Here is a 27080-nt window from a genome sequence, read left to right on the forward strand (position 1 = left end):
CTTCATCTTGCTTAATTTCACTGACTGTGTTGTTTTTTTCATGAATATGGCGATAAGATTTGTTTCATTAATAATTTGGCCATGATAACTCTGAAGTGAAAATGTGATATCATGACAGCCATAGGCCGTATAATAACATGGGAGAAATAGCTCCCTCAAACAGAAGCCAAACTTCCAGAGCTCTCCCTGGTGACTAGCTTCAGTAAGCCCTGCCTCCTCCATTGTAACAGGTGGGACATGGGTCAATCTAGAAAACTCAAATACAGATCCATGTTATTTTTCTCAAACATACTTTCTGTTGCAGCAGATAGTTCTAATCATGCAGATTTATGTGCAAGTGATACTGTATTATTATTTGAGGTTAAAAAGAGGGGGTGTGACATCATGATTCAGCAATACTGTGGCTCCACTAGCCAGATCCTTTTTACACTAGCCTTGGCTCCAAAATACATCATCAGTGTAATATGACAGCACCCATCAAGGCTGTATTTTGGCTTCACTTTTTACAATGTGGGGGCCTGAGGTGCGTCGTCCATCTTTATATACAGTCAATTATTTTATACATGTATTGATTACACACAGCCTCAGTTGTGACATAACATAAGAACATAGTTGAAGTTGGAGCAGGTCAGGAGTGTGTGCCTGTCAACACTACTGTGGAGTACATTGAGGTCAATGCAGGTTGTTAATTCTCTATAGTGTGAGAGGATGGTTCCATGTGTCACTGAGCTCATTCAGGTCAGATCTGGAGTTAGTGCAGTCGCTGTATTTCAGCACTTCAAAGCTTTCTCCTGTGAAATCTTCTTGGATTATAATAAGGGGGAGTCGACAGGCTCTGCACTGGTAATCTGGTCATCTCAGGTGTTACAGGTTCTTGCTCACACAGTTAAGGAGTGGGATGTCAACACTGACCAGAGGACACTAAGTCAGCATACTTATAAAGTGACCCAATTATGTGAAATCTTACAGTTTCTAAAAGTTTGCAAAAAGCTGATTGTGTTTTTATACTTCACTAAAAATGCACACTGTTCAGGAAAGTTTCACCTGACCAGGATTTTATGAAGCAGAAGTTAACAGAGATGGAATAATCCCTGTTGGTTCCATTGAGTGGTACAAGCTTGCCGAATGTATTAGCCCAGGAGTGCAGATTTACCATATATATATATATATATATATATATATATATATATATATATATATACACTCGAGAGCAGAGTCAGAAATCCCCACAGTCAGAGCTTAACCGCCGCAACAGCACACTTCTTTCATCTGCTACTTCTGAACCCACTGCAGAGGAGTGCTGCTCCTTCAACTAAAGCGTCCAGAAATTTCCCAGAGTGCATCAAATCTGGTGTCAACTTACCCAGGGTGAACTGCTGAAAGTACAACCAGTACTTCCCGGGTAAATCTGATTGTGTTTGAGTTGTAGAGACCTGAGATGTGCGAAAACTAACAAAATTGAGGGCTGTGGAAAAGCTGCTATTTGAAGAACAATGCTGCATCAGTTTTCTCAGTCAGTATTTATAGTCTACACTGTGTTTATGTAGAGTACAATGATCCAGTCAAATAGAGCAGACTGGTGCATGAAAATTAAAGCTGAAAGCTCGAACTTGATAGTCAATGTCGGGTCTCATAAAAGTGACAATTACGCCTGTCATTTTGAGATTACAATCATTAATGGATGTAAGATAATATCACAGCCTCATCAGCATTGGCGGGTATTCAACTTTTAAATCAATTATTGACTTCTGGGCACAGAGATATACTTCTGCCAAAGTGACAGATAGTATGACCCTTCATTTGTTCTTACAAGGTTCCATGTTAAAATGTTATCCGACAATTAGGGGCGTGCCATTATGTGTTAACAGCCTAAGCTCCACCCTGTTAGTCTAGCTTGAGACAGCATTTCTAATATAGCCACTGCCTCAGAAACCAATGAGTCACTTCACTGAGACTACATGAAGACAAAACTTTCAGAGCTCCCTCTGGTGACTAGCTGTAGTAAGCCCCGCCTCCTCCATTATAACAGGCGGAGCATGGGTCAATCTAGAAAATTCAAATACACATCCAATTTAATTTTTTTAAACATACTTTTTGTCACAGCAGTTAGTTATCATGCTAATATATGCACCAGTGTTCATTTTATGAAGTAATTTAGTTTTAATTAGTTAGTTGAAGTTAAAAGTAAACTCAAGACCTACCTTTTTAGTCTTGCTTCTAACTGAGTTTCATTCTTATAACAGTTTTATTTAATCTTTTATTTATCCATTTATTCATTTGTTTATTTATTCATTCATTTGTTATCTAGTTTAAATTTTAGTCACTTCTGTTCTATTTTGTTTATTTATGTACTTCTTTATTTTATTTTTTAAGTATATTATCTTATTTTCATTTAATGGTTTAATATTTTAGTCTTTTATTATCTTAGAAATGTATCTTATTTTGGTGAGTTTATTTTCCTGTGTTGAGTTTTAACATCTTACTTTGCCTCCAGTGTTTCCTCATTAAAATATCATGAGAGCGTTTCCTCAGTTCGTTCAGCAACTTCTTTTTTATTTTTTATTTATTTATTTTATTTTTATTGTTTTTATTACTATTGTTGCATATATTGTGTTTATAACCTTATGATTGTGGGGTAGGATCTTTTTCTTAATATATTCTATTTTAAGTTTTATGTTTTATGTACAGCAATTTGTGTTACAATGCCATTGTATTAAAAGCGCTTAATAAATAAAGTCTGATTGATTGACTGATTGAAAGAGTGGGTGTGACATCATGATTGACAGCTTTGTTGATACCTACTCTGTTCTGGCAAGAGAAAACGTTGCATATACTAAAACATAAGTCAATGAACTTTCCAAGCCAGATCATCTTTCTGCATGCCTTGGCTCCAAAATATTCACCAGTGTAAAATGTCAACACATATTTTGTTGGTATTTTGGCTTCACTTTTACAATGCAGGGAGACAGAGATGCGTCATTCATATTTATATACAATCAATGGTTTTTTACATTTTTGATTACACACTGATTTAGTTGAAGTAGTTTCCTTGCCAACTGAATGTGTACTAGTTGGCTGACTCTATGCCAGTTAAAAAGTTGATTTGATTCCATGAAGATCTTTGCCTGATGAGGACTGCCTGTAGGCCATCGTCCACTCATCATGGAGGCATGGTGAAAATAATTTTGGAAGTATTCGTCAATGCATCCTGCCAAAACTGAGTTTGCAAACTAAAGCTTATCCTAAATATAGACGATTTATTCCTTGAATCAGCATCAAAAAGTATTCATCTTCATCCATACAAGTAGTTACAATACCCACCTAAGACATCCAGAGAGCTCTGGTGGTTGGAGATGATGACGTAGGGTCCCTCCGTCTGCAGATGTTCCCAGCCGCTCACTTGGAACCGAAGACCAAGTAAATACTTCACATGACGGACCAGAGAGCGGATAATCCTGAGGGGGGAAAGGGATAAGAACAGGGTTAGTTAAGATTTCCCTTCAGAGCGATGTAGGCAGCGTATTATAAACCACAATGTGAGACAGTCTGAGGGGACAATGGGAGCTAAAAAGGTTGTTATATAGTAGAGTAATGCAATGTAAGAATGTCAGCTCAGATGTTAAAGATGTGACCCAAATAAAACAACATAACTTCGCCTCTCTTCAAAATAAAAGACATCTGTTAGATGATGTACTACATCCCTATTAGAGATGTTTGTTTCTTGGTTGGCTAAATAATCGCCTGAAGTTAAATACAACGCTCCAATAAGCTTTGACAAAGATTGTCCTACCATCTGTCTGCCTCAGAGAAAAAGAAACGCAACAACAACGTAATTATGAAAATGTACCCTGTAATTCTTACTCAATACTCTGCTTCTTCTGGAGGTTTATTTTTAAAACGTAGAAAGACATTCCTCAGCAGGAGAGGAACAGTCCACATACACTTACATACAAATCGTGCACTTTTCTAAACATCATGATCACAGTTCAGTTTCAAAACATTCATTGTTTGAAAGGTAGAACTGAAATATATCACCAAGGTAAAGACTTCTTTGTTATCCAGCTTCCTTTCAAAACACCCGGCTATGTTTAATACTTGATTCTGATTGGTCAAAAGCCAATTACAACAGTAATTAATTCGGAGTAGCAAGATCAATGCCAGGAACAACCAGATCACACATATCATATCAAATCAATCCATAAAGTGAAGTCTGGCACTAAAAAGATAAGGAGTCCACTTCTTCCTGTTGACAATGTGGCAAAAAAAAGAAGCTAGTTTTAGATAGCATTGCTAAAACAACATGGAGGATGTTTTTTAATATTTCTCTCGATTTATTCGGAGAGTACAAACTTTGAATTTGTGGTTAATTCTAAAAAAGAAGAAGAAACCAGCCCAGAAACAAGTGACTGGGGATGTTAAAAAGGAGCCGAGTGAAAGAGACGTCTACTAAATTGAAGAAAACGGACACAAAGCAAACACAAACCAGGACAGAGTATGAGCTTTCGCAGTGTTATAGGACTGTTCGAGATAGAAAAGTTACCAGAAAGAGGACCTTAAACAAGTGCTGCTGTTATTTTCTATATCCCCCCCAAAAAAATGCCAACGTAAAAATGCTAATGTTGAGAATTTGCAGTGAATGTAAATGTTAAATTTGATGTTAATTTGACCCACAAGTGTGCTAATATGAATTCTAATACCATGGAACTGCTTCCGTTGTTACAGAATGCTCTTACACACAGTATGAAAAAAGTCAAAATATTAATAGAAAGAAGGAATAAAGTAAGATATAAATACGAAAAAAATAATATGAATTGGATTAAAAATAAGTATACAGACATGCAGAGGGGTCTATTTTTTTTAAGCTGCCCAAATAAATAGTTTTAAACCAATAAAATCATTTTTAAATCAATAATATGACACATTATCCATTTGTTCATTTTTTTGTCTGAAAGGTCAGGAAATGTTGAAAATGTAGCTTGTTATTGCATTATTATTTCAACACTAATATCTCCTGGCAATTGTTTGTCTGTCCAGGGTTCATCCTCTGTTGAGACACTGAAGATAACAGTTTGGCCTGAACTCTGTTATGACATACCCTCACTGACCCTGCCCCGACTTGGAAAATATCCATAAGATCGTTAACAACCAGCTTCAGGATGAGACTTGTGTCACAATCTGATTAAGCAAGCTTGCATGCTTTTTACTGATCTCCTCTCTCATGTCCTTTTTCAGCACTCACTGAATGAGTGACATTTCACTGTGGCCCCTGTAACACTCATACAATTTCTCACCCTAATCATAATATGAAACACAGAAGCTGATCTAAAGTCGATCTAAATTCTGTTGTTGATGAGAGAGGCCGGAGAGAGAGCCTTGACATTTTAAGTCCAGATTAGGGCCACATTACAAGCAGCTACTTATCTCTCCATTCCTCACATTATCTGATTATCACACAATCAGGACAGGACTGGTCTCTTTCTTCTGAATCTGTATGACCCAAAGGGAGCCTGCAGACCTACGTTGCGTCCACTAATAGCACTGTAACACAGTGGCTTTCTGACGGCAAAGAAAAATGCTGAGAATTTCCTCTATAAAGTGCTTGACCGGGATCCCCTGTGGGTAATACGCTCACTATTTCCAAGTATCTCACACAACCCCACTTGAGCTATCCCTTTAATTGGTGATCCCCAGCGACTATCAAAAATCATAGAGCTGACCCGAGACGTTCTGAAGCGACTTATTTCTGCGTAAACAGAAATTCAAATTCAAACTTACCGACAAGTCCACAGTAAAAATACACAAAAAATTAAGCACAATGTTTTTAGGCTAACACTAGAAGAGCTAGCACCACCAGCCTTCGTCCACCTTAACGTCTACATGCCGGTGCTGGTTTCACATTGCTCTGGTCGAGTAGTTATGTACCAGTCTAACCAGAAAGCCTACATATAACTTAATCTGCATTTTCAGGATCAGAACACTGACAAAGCGTGCCACGGTACATGATGAGACACCATCAGCCATCTGGGCTTGTTTACATCCAGGTAGTAGATATATATCGAAGCATTGTGGCTTATAGCTGCTAACTAGAGCTTCAGCCCTGACTAGTGGTGGTTGGCTGCAGTTAAGACGAAACATATGACCAATATTCCAGGCCTAAAATTCTAAGAATTTTATAATAATCATAATAATTAATTTAGTTTGGGCTTTTTGCCTTTTTTATGATAGGACAGCTGAAGAGAGATAGGAAATGTGGGTAGTAGAGGGGGGAAGACATGCAGCACATGGTAGCGGTCGGGAGTCGAACCAGCAACCTCTGCGACGAGGACTATAGCCTCTGTACGTGGGATGCTTAGACCGCTAAGCCACCAGCGCCCCTATTTAGTTTAGTTTTTTAACTGGTAACTCCAGTTCAGGAGAGCGAGGGTGACCACCCTAGAGCGGAGCCAAAAAAAGGAAAGGGAACTTCCAAGACGGATGTCTTCATTAAACGCGCAGTTAACATAAAATGTTGGAAGAAAAGTTGGGAAAAACTGCCTCTTGATTCAATCTGAATTTTCAGATTCAATGACCCTGACTTCCTTCTGAATGCTGGGAAGGAATAGTTAGATAGTTGAAATTTTTTAAGATCAGAAAACTCCACAAAAATAGCTCAAAATGTGCTGACTGCAGAACATAATTCACTTGTCTGAGCGTCTCATGAATACTCATCATTAAGGGCAAGTACAACAAAGTAGCACTACCCATGCTTCAACTCCCAGCCAGGGGGCATTTGTTGTTGTGCCCCTCTCCCTCTCCTCCACTGTGTTTCCTCTCTCTGTTCCTCCACTGACTGTCAAAGTGAAAAGGCTGAAAATGAACGAGCCAAATAATAAATACTTAAAACAAAAACAGGAAAAGGAAAGGAAATACAACAGACTACCGTAGTCTTAAGGCTGATTTATACTTCTGTGTCTCCCCTACGCAGCAGGGGCTGGCGCGGTCATGAGAACCACATACTTCTGGGCCGATGTGGTCTCTCTGATAGCCGGTCGCCTGCTTCCGGCCCCGCTACCATCTCTGTTTATTTTTCCACAGCGATTCATAGCGTGTTATTTTAGTAATCTACAGCTGATACATGTTGCTGTTTATCATACAGACATGATTACATGAAGACTAGAGAGGAGGAGATGAAATACACGGCTGATGAGCAGGGATCCCAGAAGTGCTGTAAATGCGGGAAATACAAGCCGACCGAGCGGACCAATCACACGGCTTGTGGTCCGTGTCGATTCTACGCGTAGTTACATTTTGGAGGAGGTGCGCGTCAGCCTTTAGGTATCATACGGTATAGTTACAACTCACTGCTTCAAAATTTTAACCCAAATTTTGAACAACAAACGAGCTATTTTCTCCCGTCTGACACGGCTTATGTTGCACCACAGAATGAAATGACCTTCCCTGTCAGGAGAAACAACCGAGTCACTCCTCATCTTGTGTGTCAGCCGGAGAAACCATCAGTTCAAAAAACAAAAAAACATACCTCATCACATTCCCTCCTCTTCAGTGACTCACATCCCCTCCAAAACTCTGCACTGCTCCTGTTGTCCTGGCGTGAACCTCTCTAAAAACACCCTCCACCCAAACACCAGGCCCTGTGTGTTATTGACTGTGTGTACAACAGTAAACAAACAGTCAGACATTTCCCATTCATCTCCTCACATTAAATGTTCCAAAGGGAAGGAAAGGTAATGATGATTGGTCTTGCTGTGGTTATGCTCACTAGAAGCTGAAAAGCCCATTAGTACATTTTAATAGCCTCCATCACAGGATGGTAGTAGGGCCTGATTATTTTATTACACTTTCACTGAGGAGAGAGAGACTAAAGAGGGCTTTTACTACACACAAATACTCTCTTTGAAAAGCAGCTAAAGTGCAGTTAGCTATAAATGAGGGCAGCAGGGAATTGTAGTTTTATCTGGCGCTGTTTGGTCACATGAGGATGAGTCATGTCCTCCTGGATCTTTCTTGAAACTTAAATTTAGACTTGCTTTCATGTGGCTGAAGTAACGTCCCATGAAGGTGCAGCCTGTGGGATTAAAGGATGCTCTGACTGACGACTAATGATCTGTGCTTTACTCTATGCGTTCAGGTAAACAGAATTTAAACTATATTACAAGCAAATATTTTAGGCCCTTCTGCAAAACCACATGAATCAGACAAGCATCTTGACTGTGTTTGCAACTCAGAGTCTGCTGCTGCCTGCTGACTAAGACAGCAGCATAGATAGTTTGATTACAGAAGTTGGGCAGCTGCTGATGAAGAAACCTGAATCAGACGGACGATCCCAACATCCAGAGTTAACATCTTACAGTTTCAACAGCCTGATTATGTAAAGGAGCACAAGAGAAACAACTTCACCATCAGCCGCATATTTGTGATACCATGTTTCTAGATGTTGCTACGATCAGTTAGCAGCTGATACTTGATAAACTTGTTATCTTGTAGAGGAATGGAAAATAAAAAATTATGACATTAATCAGCATGTTTACCTTCATCCTCTCTGCGGAGAGTGAATTTATAAGAGTGTCCGCTCTCGTAAAAGAAGACTCTTCGGGAAGTAAAGGCATGTGCATTGCGCAAAGCTAACAAAGTGACGTTTTATAAGGCCTATTAAAACAGCTAGGAACTCCATAGGTCATCTTCCTGCTGTCATCAACACCTTTGTCAAACGCAAAGTTAAGTAATGATGAGTTCACTTCTTAGGACAGCTTGCACTTAAATGCACTGATGTTGTAGGGGGGCCTGTCAACTTTTTGTAATTTGCTGAATTATGGTGCTACATAAGATTGCCTGCTAAAATTATCAGAGCTCTTTCATTGCCAAAATAAATAAAGAGGTGGTCTTATGCTTTGTTCTTATTTTATAAACAAATATGAAGTTGAAGTGTTGGATGTCAATAATAAATATGGGCAAAGTTTCAAAGTGTGAGGTAAATGTGTGTTGGATTCATCCCTACATGAGACTGAATGCTGCTCTGAACAGCTTAGATATGAGAACTCAGTGAGATCAACACGAGGTTTGCTCAATTTGTGACATCACAAGTTGGTGGATATCCTTAAAAGGGTAAAATTGACATTTTAAAAGGAGAAATATGACTTTGTTGAGTGGCAACAGTGGAGGAGGCTCCTGAATGCTAGGTTCTAGAATGCTGGGGGGGCTGAAATTAAGCGTTTCAGACAGAGGCTGAAATGAGGGACTTTCAAAGTTTCTGTAAATCATGTAAAGTGAATACAAAGCTATCAGAGGGACAATATAAAGCTTACAAGATGAGCATTATACCGCTTCTTTAAAGAGCTAGGGCACTGTCAAGGGAGTCCAATGGGAGTCCAATATGGAAGTGCTAAAAACTGCAGTTCATCAAGGATCCCCTTGAGGCCGGCTGCGGAAGTACCGGAAACCACATACACACCAATTCAAAAAAGCCGATCTTCACAGCAGAAATAAACATGTTTACAGCCTGGTACAAAAGACGAGTGTAGTCTGGATAGCTCATCTCTTCTCGATTGGCACACACTGTACGGTGGGGGTGGGATTTTTTCATAACGCGGCAATTTCGAAGATATTGAGATTACTCAATATTGGCTCAAAGCCGGCCTCTTTACATCACAATCGCTCGACAGCAGCAATATGTCTCCCGCCGACAATTGGCCTCAAAACAGCGCTTCAGAAACAGATGGGTGACGTCACTACTGGATACCACGTCCATTATTTATACAGGCTATGGGCACCATATTTACTTACGCTACTGCCAAGGAACAGACATTTTCTGGAAATGTAATGTAACAAGAAATTGAACACACTGGTGAAAGCGGGTAAGTACGGCAATAAACCTTGGTAGCAAGATGGGACCACTTATTTGTAATTGCTGTCCATGGACCATCTGGCTGTAGTTTATGATAAAGCCTTGTTGAGGGGAGATGGCTACAAACAAACAAAATACCACTTCTGGTTTCCAATGCCAAATGGGGCATAGGGCTCAAGTTGTGTTTGCCTGAGTCAGGAAATAGGAAGGGAAGTCAAATGTTGTGATGAATGATGTGTCACAACTAACAATGTGGACTAAAAAAACACACAAAATGAACTCCCCTAAAGCTAAGGAGCGTATCAAATTATCTCTGATTTGATGAGCAAAACTGGAGGAAAGTGAGAATATTAGAGTGATTTTAATCTCTTTGTCTCTTAATCAAAGACACGAGACAGCTGATTAACTCTCCTGACTCCTAACGCAATCTTCTCTCACTACAGGCTCACTCAAACTACTCTTGCCTTGCTCTGCACATACAGCACACTACAGTGAAACGACTTCAACCTTTAAACCTGAATAGTCTTTAGGTCATCTTGCATCACAGCAGTACAGTGATAGCACGCTCAGTCCTGTGCAACTGGTTACGCAATGACTCAGCCAGTGTTGCAGCGATTGTAAGACTGTTAAAAGGGAAATGTAATGAATGGCCCTGGATGGATTCTTTTTATGGCCGGTTCACTGAGCTTCTCTCCTCGGTTCATGTCATTAGATGTCTCTGAAACGTTCCCTTTTGTAGCTGCAGAGAATAAAGACATTAAGGCTGATTAGACAAAAGCAGTGATTCAATCCAACCTGAAGTCTGCTCCAGGATAAGTGGTGAGCTTGACCTGTTGTCCTTACGCGAGCTGTATCAACAAACAGAAACAGGCGCAGGGTCACAGGATCAGAATGACACAGCAGAGGGTTCCTTCATTCATAATTAGTCGCCCTCTGAGTGACAACATTACTGCTCGGTCAAACAGACAGCTACACTGGTCGTCTCCGGCTGATGTTAAACTCCATTACGTTTTAATCAACTTCAGTGAATGCCATTGTGAGAGGGAAAACCAACCCTCCTTTATCTGTTGTCATGAGATCCTTCCTGATAATTAAAGCTGGAGCCTCAGCTTAGAGTGGACATTCACACAAGTGACAGGTGAAACTGTTTGTCCCACTGCTGACCAGAAATTAAATGAGCTGGGGGGGGCTGTTTGGAAAAGTAGTACACCTTGTGATGTAGAGATCTTTGTTTGTTTTGTGAAGCCTGGCTCACACTGAAAGACTCTTACATTTGGTTTTTCTTAAAGTTGTATTTTTGACAGGAAATTGGGGAAGCAGAGAGTGACACATTGAGTGAGAGAGAGGAAGACCAAGCGGCAACTTAAGGCCGCGATAATTGAAGCCAATGCAGAAGTGTTAAAAACCGCTTCAGGCCGGCTCCGGAAGTACAGGAAACCACATACACACAAATTCGAAAAAAGGCCGATCTTTACAGCAGAAATAAACATGTTAACAGCCTGGTACAAAAAATGAGTGTAGTCTGGATAGCTCATTTCTCTATCTGCACACACTGTAAGGGGGGTGTGAATTTTTTTATAACGCAGCAATTTCTAAGATATTAAGATGACGAGTTTTCCATTACAAGAGGCACAGCTGACTTGATTGACAGGCGGGAAGTTGTTGGCTAGGAGGTTCAAACCCTGCCTCTTTACGCCAAACTCGCTCGGTTGAGTTCAACATTTCCAATATGGCTGCCGCCGATGATTGGCCTCAAAACAGCGCTTCAGAAACAGATGGGTGACGTCACGGATACTACGTCCATTATTTGTACAGTCTATGGGAAAGACATGAAGCAAATGGTCGAGGCCAGGAGTCAAACCTGCGACCGCTGTGACAAGGACTATATACGGGATGCATACACTAAGACCGCTAAGCCACCAGGTCCCCAGATTCTTAAAATCATTGTGAAAACCATGATTCCATGATTAAGGGAATTAAACAGAGAGACTTGTGTTCTCTCTGGGAGAACCAGGCGCTGAAGAAAGCGAAAAACATTATCGGCCAGCCCTTAAATGTCCTTCGTACCGAGTTTGTGCTGATGCCTTCAGCTCGCCGTTTTTATGCACCCGTGAGGAGAACTAATTGGTATTCAAAGTCTTTTATCCCGTCTACTATCAGGCTTTTAACTCAGACGGCAGTCTTTCTAGTCATTTTAAATAACATTGGTATGACAAGAGATTATATTGTCTTTTAATCGTTGTCGTATTTTACTGTTATTTATTTGTTACATTAACTTATGCTGTCCTCCACAGACCCTCTAGTCCCATGTACAGACCCGGTGCTTGACAGCTCAGTCCTGGACCCTGTGGAGGTGGTGGATGACAGGAGGATTATAGCCAATCTGTCGTCTTTGATGAACATTTCTTTTTTAGATATATATTCTGATAGATTAGATATATATTGACATAGAGTGGTCTAGACCTCCTATGTTTGTAAAAGCGTCTTGAGATAACGTTTGTTGTGATTTGGCGCTGTACAAATAAAGATTGATTGATTGATTGTTACTTGTAGCATGCATGTATGATGGATGTGTTGTAGATGTTAAATGTTGTATGGTTGTTGTATGGTAAGCTATAAATGAATTGCCCTTCTTGGGATCAATAAAGTTGTCTGAATCTGAAAAGACCCAGAGACCCAAAGTTTAACAGTTTTGTTCTTATACTGTTTGGTGTACAATAATATGGTAAACGCACGCACGCACGCACGCACGCACGCACGCACGCACACACACACACACACACACACACACACACACACACACACACACACACACACACACACACACACACACACACACACACACACACACACACACACACACACACACACACACACACACACAGAGAGAGATTAATTTCCCCAGCAACCACAGTCATGACTGTTAAAGCTGAAAATCTCAAGAAACAAAACAAACATGGCGGACTACAGGAGCTAACTGTTGCTAGCCGCTTATCTTCCTGTTCAATCCATCTCCTCATCAGTTGGATTCCGATATGTTCTTCCAAACACGTTGAGTAAACACTAGTGTCGTAACCACAAATCAACAAGTTGGTGCTCTGTTTTTGATGTCCATCTAAGTTTATGCTTCCTGTTTACTATCGCTGCCATGGCTATGTTTGTTGGGCTTCCGTCCTCAGTCAGCTCGTTTCCTGATTAGCTATCTAATGTTTCACGTGACAGTCAAGAGTGCGTGTTTAGCCGAACATGTTTGAAATTAGGGCTGGGCGATAATTCTATAACGATAATTATCGAGATATAATTTTTCTCAATGTAACAAATGCTTGATCAAATTCAATATATTTAAATCTGCAATTACACCCGCCTACTGGAAGGGGGGAGGGGGGCCTAATATGCCTCAGACACTAGTTGTCCCCTAATGATAGAGAGATTGAAAAATGATGGATTCAAGAAGCTTATCAGGGAACTAAATTTCAAATACAAGTTAACAAACCGTCTTCAATCGGAGCAAAAATCTGACTTTAAATTTGAGTGGAATAATGGTTTTATATTTATCTTGATAATTATTGATAAGATAAGATAATCCTTTAATCATCCCCCAACGGGGAAATTCATGGAGTTACAGCAGCAAACAAAAAGGTGTACAGAACAAGAGTTTCAACAAGAATATATATAGAAAAGAAATGTTCATCAAAGACGACAGACTGGCCATAATTCTCCTGTCAGCCACCACCTCCACAGGGTCCAGGACTGAGCTGGCCTTCTTCACCAGTTAGTTCAGTCTTGCTCTCCTGTATCCTGTCCGCCCACAGCAGGTGAAATCCTTCCAATGTGCATATATATATATCGAGTGATATGAAAAATGTTACCGTGATAACATCTTTTTCCATATCGCCCAGCTCTATTTGAATTGTACGATATCAATTCAGTACCACTGTGATCGTCTTCCTCTATAGAAACTTCTGATAATCAGGCATTCGCTAAATTTTGTCAGAAGAAGGGAGTAGGGCTCAAATCCAGTCGATTATCTAGTTTGTGTGCTCACATCTTAAGCGACTGATAGAAAGACACCTTGACAAACTTCTTCTCTTTTCAAGTTGTTTAAATAAAGATCAAGTTGTCTCTGTGGCCTAGATGGGGGAGTTCATAACAATATGAAATCACAACTAATTTAAGAAAAACATCTAGAACAGCTTTCAGCCGAAACTGTTAGATTCAGTCTTGGCCCTAATTTCCCAATATATGCATTCCCCTGATTGATTTCACACTGCAGCTTTTCACAAAGTATTTCCTAAATCAAACAGACTATAACAAACCTGTCTATGAGGACGAGGGCAAACTCAGGGCAGGAGGGCACCACTGATCTACAGTCTTGTCTGGTTTCCTCAGGAGCTGGATCACAGCTCATTTCTCCAGTAAATTCTTGTCTTTTTGAATCTCTCTCTGAGTCGGCCTTGTTCATGCATGTGTAGTATTCTCTGGAGAGAAATATCCTACAGCTACTTCTAACTTTCTAGCATACTAATCACTGGGAAACCAAGCCAGGGAAAAATGTAAACAAAGGCTCTTCAGTCTGCATACCGTACATTACTTTCAACCTCCGAATCAATGACAGCGCTGACAGTGATTAATAATAAATATAGAGGAAGTCTGTCTTCTGTCTGGGGTTCTTGTTTGCCTTTATAAAGAGATATCAATGTTGATTTGAGATCATATAACAAACAGTTCAAGCCCCCTTTACAAAGGGTTAAATTGCTGACCACTGTTACCGGAAATGTAAGCCCAGCAGTGACGATAAACACAGCTTGGATGAGTTCCATATACTTTTTACTGCTGAGGCCTGTTTAACATAGTTTCACTGTGTTACATTCCAGTCCTCCATGTCAGCTGTGAGCCAAGCAGTCACCCCCCAGAATTGAGTCCTTTGTGCAGCAAGTCTGACAGCAAATGTCTGTGACAGACTGCTCTGTCCTTCATGAATCACAGGACTCTTTCTGCCAGAGCTAGCTAGTGTGTAAAATGCTATTCACCCCCTCATTCACAAGGTCTGACCCCTGCTTCAGCCGCTTTGTCACAGTCAACAGGTCCAGATAACCTTTGAGCTGACAGAACGGCACACCGGTGCAACATGACACCGCCGCCACGGCTAACATGACTGCAAAACAGTTATTCTGAGTGCAGCGAGGCAGGGTTGTGCGCTGGTTGTAAGTGACAGGGCTGGCGTCAGCATATCATGGCCATGAGTTTGCACTGAGGATGGGTTTCTTAACTAACCAGGGGGGAACCTCTGGCCATCTGGTATCTCCCCTCTTCAAGGTAATTACTGGAATGCAGTCATTTGTGTCAGGCAATCTGTCCTCACTGTCCAGGTTTAACCACAACAACAAAGATCCTCTCCAGCTACACGAGACCAAAGGTGGGGTACTACATTTCTATCCTGGTAGGTATCAGTTGACCTGGTCAGTGTGGGTGACCAGAATAAAATAACATATTTCCTCCAGAGGTTAGGTCAACGGGTCATTCCTACAAAGTCACCATGCACACCATTCAAGGCCTGCTGTTGTCCCTGCTTTAAATAGTATGCAATCCAAATGGGTCTCTAATGTTAAGAAGCCCCTTTACCCCACTAGGTTAACATTTACATAAGAAACTGAAAATTGAAATTAAAATTGGAAATTATGAAGCAGTCATTGAATGTTTTTTAAATGTGCAATGTGAACAATTCTTGAAATAAATCTACCAACTTATTGGTTCCTGACTTTATTATTATTATTGTTATTGTTGTTGTTGTTGTTGTTGTTATGCGTAAACTCTATTAAAATAAAATAAAAACACAAAATATTCTGATTTTTTCTACTCTGAGAAGCCATAACAGTCAAACTGGCTGCATGCATCACACAGTACACATCATAACACGGTTTGATCCTTTACTCCTGCACACTAAGATGCACATCCTCATTGCATGGAAACATTTCTATAACTATTCATCTATTATATTTCAAAGCTACAACAAAGCAGTATGTTTTGACAATGCATTGAGTAAAACATATATAAGTTTGTGTCTCTAATGTTAAGCCCCTTTACCCCAATAGGTTAATATTTACATAAGAAACTGAAAAATGTAAGCCAACATTAGAAATTCTGAAGCAGTCATTGACAGTTTTTAAAAAATATTCAATGTAAACAATTCTTGAAATAAAATCCACCAACTTTTTGGTTCCTGACTTTATTATTATTATTATTATTATTATTATTATTATTATTATTATTATTATTATTATTACTGTGTGTTCTCAAACCTTGATACTCTGTTAATAGAAAATAAAAACACAAAATATTCTGATTATTTCTACTCTGAGAAGTCATAACAGTCAAACTGGCTGCATGCATACATTATAACATGGTTTGATCTATTATTCCTGCACACTAAGATGCACACACTTCCTGATCTCCAGGGACTTCAACCATTTATTTTCTACATAGCTTTTCTGTCTTCTGTACATACTTTTGTTATCATTATTTAAATTGTATTTGTATTTATATCTTATTAACTACTTCTTCTATTAATATTATTTGATATTCTTAATTATTGTGTATAGGAGCAACTTTAATGACTAAATAAATAAAGTATTTCTGATCTGATCTGATCATCCTCATTGCATGGAAACATTTCTGTAACTATTTATCTATGATATTTCCAAGCTACAACAAAGCTGTATGTTTTGACAATGCATTGAGTTATAGGTTTGTGCTGCTTTTTGTAGTTATTGTATTCAAGACAAGCAGTTCATACCCCCAAAACAAAAACATTCATTCTTTAAACTTAATATTAACAAATTAAATGATATGCACATTAAGTATGTGCAATCAGAGTGACTTGTATTGCAATACTAGTAGTTATACACTTCTATCTGTCAAGTATTAAAGGCATCATAAAGATAGGATTTATTGCAGGGCTGTTATGCTGGATTGCATTTTTGGAGTGTACTTTAAACCGACTGACTGACAACTCACATGCATTACAAAATAATTGGACCTTTTAATGAGCTGCTCTTTTTTTTTTTTTTTTTTTAAAGGTGGGAAATCAAGCAAAACAATCTCAGCTTTGTGAGATTCAATGGGCAGACGTGTGTGAGCTGAAGTCATGTAACTTTGCTAACCACAGGAATTCAACTAGAGGGGGGGGAAGTGAAGTTAGCAGACTTACTTCATACATGCTGCACATACATACCGTTATCTGAAGCTGTCAGTGTTTTACTCACAGTGGGAATACAAGCTAATACATAACCTGACATGGTCTGCTGAGCACTAAGCAAGTGTTTATGCTAACACTCTCGCTTTCAGCTAACCCCCTGCCAATGTGTCAAGAGGGCTAATGTTAGCATGTGTATGATTAAAATGCATCATGTATTCATTTATCTCCTGTTTGTCTTTTACTGTCAGACACACTGGTAACGTGGAGACTTCCTGGCGCTGTGGTGTGGCTGTGATTTTGTAGCCTGGAGCTACAAAATAGACCAGTTAGCATGCTATCGGAGGCTAGCTGTCACAGGGTGTTCCGTCGAAAAATGCTACCGTGGCGCGTATCGACAGCAGGGGCTATACTTCCTCTCTACTTCTTTTAATGTGTACAAAACATACACTGATATGTGTATTTCAAGAATAAGGTGCATGTTTTGGTACACTGTTATGATAAATATATACTACAGCAGAACTCACTCTAATTCTTGCTATATTATATTATGTTATGTTACATTATTATTGTTTACTACAACTTATGGTCATATTATATTCCCATATTTATTTATTATAGTGCTTACTCTGTCATTTACAACCATAATCACACTATGTCAACCTGTTACAACTGAACATTTATAATACTGCCTGTAAAAACTACTATTTAATCCATTTTTAACATTTGTATTTATCTAAATTCCATTTGTAACATTGTATGTATGTAAATTAAATTCTATCTATTTTATTTTTACTTATTTTATTTTACTAATTGGAACTTTTTCTTGATTGTACTTGTGTCTGGGTTGCTGCAACAACTGAATTTGTTGTTCATCAATAAAGTAGTATCTTATCTTATCTTGCATTGTCAGAGTATGGGAAGCATGTTTGGATACACTATTACAAAGTCCCTTTTTTTCTTTAATATGTATATATATACACATGTGCCTATGTGTATAATTAGGAATTTGAGTATATTGGTATGTGTATGGTAACATGATATGAATTTTTAATGCATATTTACAAACATACTCTCCCTACTTTCCTAACTTAAAAATAAATATTCTGTTTTTTCTTTTTTCTTTTTTAAACTTTCCCTTCTTTTCTTTCCATCATCGTTTCAAATATTACTTCCTCTTATTAATCTTTTTTTGTATTTATGTAGATATTCTGTTCTACATTGATACTTTGTCTTTGGGTTGATTGTTTTCTTTGGAGGGCCCCTCGACAAGCCTGTTAGGGTTTGTTTAGCTCCTCCTGCACATAACATGTTAGTGGTTAAATTTATTATTGAATGTACCTTTTATATCTTGGCTAGTGTTATTGAACAGCAATGTTTTGTTTTGTTCTTTTACATTTGCAGTTAATAAAAATATATATATATATCCCTGAACACTTTAAGTCTAACTCCAATTAAATTCACAGGTCCACTCTTATTCAACTCGTCAAACTTTATTTCTTCATCCTCCTAAATGTTTTACTTGTAGAAGTCAATTCTCAATATGTTTCAGGGGCAGCAAATTCTGGAATATTTATTCCAATGTGGCGAAAAACTGTTTATCTTTAAAATGTTATAAACGATGCTTGAAAAAACTTTTCACCACTGTTACTTAATTATACTCATCATGCTCAACCACATACTCATATAGTAGGTGTCCATGCACACCATAGTCATATTTTGTACTTTTGAATTATGTTGATGTAATAACTGTATTTATATTAATTGTTAATTTTGTATATTAGTATGTTATTTTATTTTTAGTATCAACTATTGTCTTTTTATGTGTCAATTTAGTATTTTTTAAATTCATTTTTGATATTAGAACACTATTTGGGTGGAGGCTTCAAATAAGCTCTGAGTTGTCTGCCTCTTCCTGCACATTATATCATTTATCTTTGCTATTGTTTTTGTATGTATTTTTTTTTTAATTGTGCAAATAAATAAACAAACATAAATATATATGTTTCTCTCATTAGACGAGTTATGTTCAGTTGTTTGTTGTAAATAAAACTTCAAATTTAAGTTTTTTGTCTGAATTTGTTTTGTCTGTTTTTTTGTTGTTTGTTTGTTCTGCTCTGTCTTTTTTTATTATTATTGTTATTTTATTTATTTTTATTTATTTTTTATTTATTCTATTGTATTTTCATTATTTGTGTGTGTTTATTTGAATGTTTGTAAAAACGAATAATTTTCAAATCATTAAAAAACAAAGTCCCTTTTAGAGATTTCAGGATAATCCATAGACTGTATAAAATATAAGGGATAATCAATCCCTTGGACTTCTATCTTTCCTAAAAATATTGCTCCCAGACGGCGCTGCGCATGCGTACAACCGGCTCAGCACCACATATTCCCAGGAAGCACTCTTCGTTAGAACACAGGCGCTGCACAAGCGACATCTACTATGCCAACAAACTCACCTCATGTTCTCCACATCTCTGCCGCCGCTTTTCAGTATACACAAGGGAATCGCAAGCAAGGCCAAGCACATCATCCAGGCGACGTAAAAGCACTTTTTGAAATAAAAAACAAAGGTGGTGCTCGACCACATCAGGAGCGGAATCAGCAGCAGCGGTACCATCCAGAACACCTCCATGGTGAACCACCACCACCACAGAAACTCACCGCCAGCTACAAACACACCCGGGTTTAGGTTCAGAGAGCCGCTGGAAACACTGTCCGAGAGGGGAAGGGCACCGCGGCCCTGTCACACATTACACAGGCAGGAGGATTCCCCTTTATGGCAGACCTGGCGATGGGAATCTGTGAGTCTGGCTGCCCTAAAATGATCATGAAACGCTGCTCATCTGTTGCTAAATGGCATCATGAGGTGGAGTCAAGACGTCATCGGTTGTATTTTTTTTTTCCTCCGCTTGTCACTGGTTGGTGTCACGAGCTACAGGCTTATTATTCTAAGTAGACTAAATGCTTTCCCCTTTTTAACTTCCATTTTTCTTCATGCATATCACCTAATGCACATTGTCTTTCCCACATGTCTCCAGGTCTTGAATCTGTCTAACTTCCTTATTCTACAAGTTTGCAATCACAAATAGGAACTCTGACTAAAAGCCAACACTTAAAGGCAAGTCTTTTCAGATCCTACTTTTCAGAGAGCCAGATGTAGAAAAACAGAAGTGCAAGTCCTATCATGCATGACTTTCTCTGTTACAATTTGTATTAGCCAAGAATAACTTTTTACTTGAGAGGAGAAGTGGACTGTTGTGTTATGAAACTCAATGCTGCATTCACTGTCACTATTTTAAAGAGTTTGACCCTCATAACCCGCTGCTGAAACAGCCTGGGTCAGAATATTATGATAAATAAATTGCATTGCTTGAAAACAGACAAACAATCAATGAGCTATATTCAATTCAACTCAAAACCAGGCACATGAGAACATGGCCGTGGGAAGTAGGGGTGCTGAGGGTGCTGCAGCACCCACTGTTGGAAAAGGCATCACACAATTTTTTTCTGGATGCATAAATAAGTTGAAACAAATACATTAATTAACACAATAAATCAGTTTTTTTTTCATTGTATTATTTTCTGAAAATGTAATGCCTGAGGAAGATTTGAGAAATAATTATAGCAATTTTAAATAATTATTCATTTTAAAATAACCTGATGCGTGGGCCCTGTGTGTGTGCCTGCTTAAAAACTAAACGTATTTGGATAAGTTCTGTTCAATGCGCTTTACTGTCTTTTACCTGTTTTACCAGGTTTGGCTTGTATGCTCATTGCTGTACAACAGGGTATGGAAGTTGCAATTTGTGAATTTATAATGAAAAGTTCTCTTGAAAGCTTGTAATCAAACCAGATAAATAAAAATAAAATGTATGTGTGCTATAGCCTATCAGTTGCATAAGTAACCTAAATGCAAAAAGAAAAAAAAATTGCACCTCTTACTACAGCACCCCCAACTTAAAGCCACCTCCCACGGCTCTGCATTAGAAACAACAAACAAACACACAATCATTCACAAAACAATAGATGAATTAAAACATAATACAATTTGAGACACAGTGGTCAGAGATCAAAGTCTCAAATTCTGCAAATGAGGGAATGGATATCAACTTTCAAGTCTGTTGGAGGGTATTCCATGATTTAGGGGCATCAATGGAAAATGCTGATCTACCCAGCTCAGTGTTAACTTAAGGTGCTTTCAGAATGAGCCAATCAGAAGAGCGAGTCCTGTAGGATCCATAATGCCATTATATGGCCTACTAATTAAAGCAGTGTTTTTCAACCTTTTTTGAGCCAAGGCACATTTGATACATAAAAAAAAATCCTGAGTCACACCACCAACCAAAAGTTCTACAAAATGACACATTTAGTCTCTCACTATATGAATCTATTTATCTGAGAGAGAGACTTTGGCTACTTCTTTAACTGTATCAGGGCGAAGCATCTCATTCACAATGGCTTTTGCAGGTAGTATTAATATCTCTGCCACAATGCGTGGCTTTTTTGATTTGGCTACGAGTTCAGCTACTAAATAGCTTGCTTTGAGAGCCCTCACAGACACCGTTGTAGTTTTTCTCATAAAAGTTGCCTTTTCCACCACCCATATTACGCTCTTCATCCGGGTTTGAATTTAGTCCAGGGCCCAGTTTGGAGTTTTAATTTTTGAATATTTATCCATCCCTGTTGTACGCCTACTTCTTGTCACATACACCTCTCGCGTGCATCATTAATTCTATTGTCTTAAATTAACAAGGTTATAAGTGTGCTTTATTGCCACCCAGTGGGTGGGTAGGGCAGGTCAGTACATGGACAAGTATTTAATTACTCTGCCAGTCACTACACTGCAGGCACAGACGCACTACATGGCAAATTATTTGCAGCATATGAATCATATTTTTTTGGACTAATTAAGTGAAATTTGATAATGTCCCACGGCACACCTGACAATCTGTCACGGCACAGTGGTTGAAAATCACTGAATTAATGGAATGTTCTTTAAATAAAAACAAAAAAAATTGACAGCATGAAAAGTGACTTTTTACTGAGTTTAAAAAAAAAGATGTGTCATTTTTAACATTTAGGACTTTTTTTAAATAGCTCACATTCAAATTGAGGTTATTGGTCCACATGGCTTCCAATCAAATCTGACCTAAATCCTATGCTATTGGTAAAACACCAAAATCTTGTCTTTATCTTTCAATATGGATCCTCATTCCCTGTAACCTAGGCTTATTTTTGTATCATAGGGCACACCTGTTCTCTCTTTAAGCCCTCTATTTTTTTATTTCTTGTCAGTTTAATATTAAGTTTCGATTTAATTAACTGTCAAAGCATTAGTTGAAATAATTTTTAGCTTTTCAGGATATTTGATGTAAGTTACATGTGTCCAAACATCCCAACATCAAACAACACTGACAGCATGAAAAGTGACTTTTTACTTAATTGAAAAAGAAGATTTGTGTCATTTTTAACATTTATGACTTTTTAAATGACTTACAGGTCAGATTGAAGTAATTGGTCCACATGGCTTCCAATCAAATCTGACCTAAGTCCTATGCTATTGGTAAAACACCAAAATCTTGCCTTTATCCTTCAGTATGGCTCCTCATTCCCTGTAACCTAGGTTTATTTGTGTATTATAGGGCACACCTGTTCTCTCTTTAAATCCTCACATTTGTAAATCAACTGTCAAAGCATTAGTCAAAATATTTTTTAGCTTTTCAGGATATTTGATGTAAGTTCCGTGTGTCCAAACATCCAAACATCCCAACATCAGACAGCTCTAATAGGCCTCAGTGGATCCACCATCCCCTCAGAATGAGCCCAGTTCGACAGCCGATTAGAGCAACACATATAATTGGATTAGCAGTGATAATCCAATCCTTGACCATAATCTGACTCTGTCTAGTATCCTTTACTACGAAGTTTCAGCCGTGTCGAGAAGCTCCACTTGACATGATTTGTGAGATTAGGATCAATCAGTTTGTAATCCTGATTTAATGTGTGCACTGTGCAGTGATCCTAATCATTGGCAGACTCTAAACTTGGCATCTGAATTGTCTAATTTGCATTTTGTGAAATGCACAGAAGTGAGGGTTACACCAATAGAAAGTGCCAAAAGTTGTCTGTTATGTATTTGATGTTTTTTTTCTATTCAGGTGAGGTGTAATGCAGAAAAATGGACCCTGTTTTATAATGAGCCAAAAAAACAGTGATGAAACAAAGGGAAATATGAACATTAGGCTTTTCTTTTAGGAATAATGCTGCTTTTGCATCATCCTTCACTCTTAAATTGCATCATGTGGATAGTTTCATGCAGTTTAATCATACTAAACATGTCACTAACACACTTCTAAAACTTTTTGTTGAATTAAAGTTGCACCAGATGAAAAGTTATACCTGCAGCTGAGGTACAAACATCATGTTGGTTATGTTTGTCTTTGAACTGGTATGACATGACGGTGTTAGAGTGTAAGTCAACAAACAGAAAGACATGTGAAGTATTTGGCACAGCTCACTTGTTCAGGAGTTTTGACCCAAATTAAGAGGCTGCAACCTCAGATACACATATTTGCACTTCATTGAGTAAAAAGCCTCATGATAAATCCTTAGAAATGCTTCTTTTTCCTTCTCTCCTTTGTCCTTACTGACCACATTTAGATACACATTAAACCACTATTTACTTTAGAGTGATGAGAATGCATCATGTGCTGTTTACTTAACCCATGTGTCATAAGATGATGACACAAGACAGGCTCTGCACCGAGTTCAACTCATCAATGCTGGGGATGAAATACTGTTTGAGTAAATGTGTTTGTGTTCCTTTTAGAGATGTGGGTGTGTATTCAGTAGTTACAGTAAGTACAGATGTGGTTAATTCGAACTTCCAAATGTTATTAGTTGGGGATTGATTACAAATTAAAGGGAAAAGTGCTCCCACTTAGTCGTGGTTCAGCACATAGTGTGAATTTTATAGGATCAAAATGCAAAATTACACTCAAGTGGTTATGTATCTACGAAAATTAGCTTGTCTACATGAATTACAACCACTTACTGTGAGGCAGCAGCGCTAACCACCACACTAGCATCCCTTCTTGATGCTTTGACACTTTCCATTTCAGTCTGGTTCCTCAAAATGAAAGTAATCTGAGCAGAGGGAGAATTTCAAACTTTAGGGTTAATGGTTTATTTACTTCCCCATTCAGTAGGATTGTGTAAAATAATAGTTCAAACTCCAGTGAGAGAAAGTCACATCACTCAAGCTTCATTGGGGGAATCCCTGTCCTAGATTGAAACTTTAAACCCTATCTATTGAGAGGTAGAAGAACTGCCTGCCTCACTATCATGCCACCTTAGAGTTCTTACTTGTGCATGTGTATTTACACTAACAAGACTACGCCCTTGTCCGCTATAATTATATTTGTAGCAAGACCTGCTGTAGTACCTAATTAAAACAACATCTTGGAACATCAATAAACAAAAGCATGCAATAGAACAGTTTAAATATATCTTTTTAATTAAGTTAAAGGGTCGAGGTAAGGAGGGATGAGTAGGGGACGAGGTAAGTAGGGATGGGTAGGGGTCAAGGTAAGTAGGGATGGGTAGGGGTCAAGGTAAGTTGGGATGAGTAGGAGTCCAGGTAAGGAGGGATGAGTAGGGGTCCAGGTAAGTAGGGATGAGTAGGGGTCCAGGTAAGGAGGGATGAGTAGGGGTCCAGGTAAGTAGGGATGAGTAGGGTTCCAGGTAAGGAGGGATGAGTAGGGGTCCAGGTAAGTAGGGATGAGTAGGGGTCGAGGGTAAGGAGGGACGAGTAGGGGTCCAGGTAAGGAGGTATGAGTAGGGGTCCAGGTAAGTAGGGATGAGTAGGGGTCCAGGTAAGGAGGGATGAGTAGGGGTCCAGATAAGTAGGGATGAGTAGGGGTTGAGGTAAGGAGGGATGAGTAGGGGTCCAGGTAAGGAGGGATGAGTAGGGGTCCAGGTAAGTAGGGATGAGTAGGGGTCCAGGTAAGTAGGGATGAGTAGGGGTTGAGGTAAGTAGGGATGAGTAGGGGTCGAGGTAAGGAGGGATGAGTAGGGGTCAAAGTAAGGAGGGATGAGTAGGGGTCAAAGTAAGGAGGGATGAGTAGGGGTCAAAGTAAGGAGGGATGAGTAGGGGTTGAGTTAAGGAGGGATGAGTAGAGGTTGAGGTAAGGAGGGATGAGTAGGGGAGTCCAGGTAAGTAGGGATGAGTAGGGGCCAAGGTAAGGAGGGATGAGTAGGGTTGAGGTAAGGAGGCATGAGTAGGGGTAGATGTAAGGAGGGATGAGTAGGGGAGTCCAGGTAAGTAGGGATGAGTAGGGGCCGAGGTAAGGAGGGATGAGTAGGGTTGAGGTAAGGAGGGATGAGTAGGGGTTGAGTTAAGGAGGGATGAGTAGGGGTTGAGTTAAGGAGGGATGAGTAAGGGTAGAGGTAAGGAGGGATGAGTAGGGGTAGAGGTAAGGAGGGATGAGTAGGGGTTGAGTTAAGGAGGGATGAGTAAGGGTCGAGGTAAGGAGGGATGAGTAGGGGTAGAGGTAAGGAGGGATGAGTAGGGGTAGAGGTAAGGAGGGATGAGTAAGGGTCGAGGTAAGGAGGGATGAGTAGGGGTTGAGTTAAGGAGGGATGAGTTGGGGTTGAGTTAAGGAGGGATGAGTATGGGTCGAGGTAAAGAAGGATGAGTAAGGGTAGAGGTAAGGAGGGATGAGTAAGGGTCGAGGTAAGGAGGGATGAGTAGGGGTCAAAGTAAGGAGGGATGAGTAGGGGTCAAAGTAAGGAGGGATGAGTAGGGGACAAGGTAAGGAGGGATGAGTTGGGGTTGAGTTAAGGAGGGATGAGTAAGGGTCGAGGTAAGGAGGGATGAGTAGGGGTTGAGTTAAGGAGGGATGAGTAAGGGTCGAGGTAAGTAGGGATGAGTAGGGGTCAAAGTAAGGAGGGATGAGTAGGGGTCAAAGTAAGGAGGGATGAGTAGGGGACAAGGTAAGGAGGGATGAGTAGGGGTCGAGGTAAGGAGGGATGAGTAGGAGTCAAGGTTATATACAGGGGGGCTGATAATTGCACAGGTGAAAGAGATAATGAGCTGCAGGTGATTAGATTGGGTCCTGGAGGCGTGGTCCTGTTCCTGAACCTGCTTTATACTGACTTCATTATTTTTCATATCAAACATACAAAATGTAGGTCAACACTTAAATTGGATAAAGCTAAAACAGTTCCACAAACAGGGAGGCCCTCGTCTGAATTGAACCCTTGACCCTTGTGCTGTGAGGCAGCAGTGCTAACCACTATTCTAACATTCAACCTCACAAAGACTACCTGCACCTTATTGGTCAAAGTAGATATGAGTCAATGAAATGAAGGTTGTAACTACATTATATTCATTTGTATGTGCGCACACTGTGTCTTCATGCCACCCCTGCAAAAGTCTGTGCCCCAGTTTGATCTCCCCAGGCACTAAAGTCTGGCTTTGCCCCTAACCATTTGCCAAAAACGTGCTGCTTAAATTGCTGTAATATGACTTAAAATGCACTACAGACTACAGTAAACAGTTTCCTACAGTCTCTTTCAATGTTTCTAATATAACATTAGTGCCCCCTGCTGGACCCTTGCACAAATGACTGATACCCCACACATAAGTCTTCTGTATCCTGATTCCCCAGTAGTTTCAGGTGGAAAAAAAAATACAGCAAAAGAAAAAACACTCTAAAAATAACTCTTCTTGTGGATAAAGAGTGATTAAAGCATGCAATACGTTCAAGGGAACTTTAAAATGTAATATATAGCGCTTTTGTGCTCTTATTGGTAAGTTACAGAGTAATTTAATCACACTACGTAATAATGCTGTGCTAGCTTAATTGTTGCTTCTTTATTTTTGAAAAAGTATATATATATATATATAAAAACAGAACAAAAACAAACAATAAAAAAATAGAAAAGCTTCACCTAATGCAGATAGGTGCACATATAGCTTCCACACCGAAATGATGAAGCATAAAAGTGCAGTTCAAACAATATCCATTTAATTCCAGC

The 27080-nt window shown here is 39.2% G+C and overlaps 1 protein-coding gene across 2 annotated transcripts in view; it reads right to left on the reverse strand.

Annotated features, from left to right (window-relative positions):
- agpat2 (1-acylglycerol-3-phosphate O-acyltransferase 2 (lysophosphatidic acid acyltransferase, beta)) overlaps positions 1 to 19916 on the reverse strand; it is a 35074-nt gene extending 15158 nt beyond the window's left edge. Inside the window, exons 1-3 of one of the 2 annotated variants that reach the window (XM_034709789.1) lie at positions 19701 to 19914; positions 19496 to 19587; positions 3322 to 3455 (exon numbers count right to left, since the gene is read on the reverse strand). In XM_034709789.1, coding sequence (XP_034565680.1) covers positions 3322 to 3455; positions 19496 to 19569 — 208 coding nt within the window. In that variant the 5' untranslated portion in view covers positions 19570 to 19587; positions 19701 to 19914. Of the gene's footprint in view, positions 1 to 3321; positions 3456 to 19495 lie in introns of both variants that reach the window. The other variant, XM_034709788.1, reaches the window with a different exon arrangement.
- Between the last annotated feature and the right edge of the window lie 7164 nt (positions 19917 to 27080).

This window comes from Notolabrus celidotus, chromosome 19 (assembly GCF_009762535.1).
Source record: "Notolabrus celidotus isolate fNotCel1 chromosome 19, fNotCel1.pri, whole genome shotgun sequence".
In the NCBI taxonomy this organism is placed as follows: domain Eukaryota; kingdom Metazoa; phylum Chordata; class Actinopteri; order Labriformes; family Labridae; genus Notolabrus; species Notolabrus celidotus.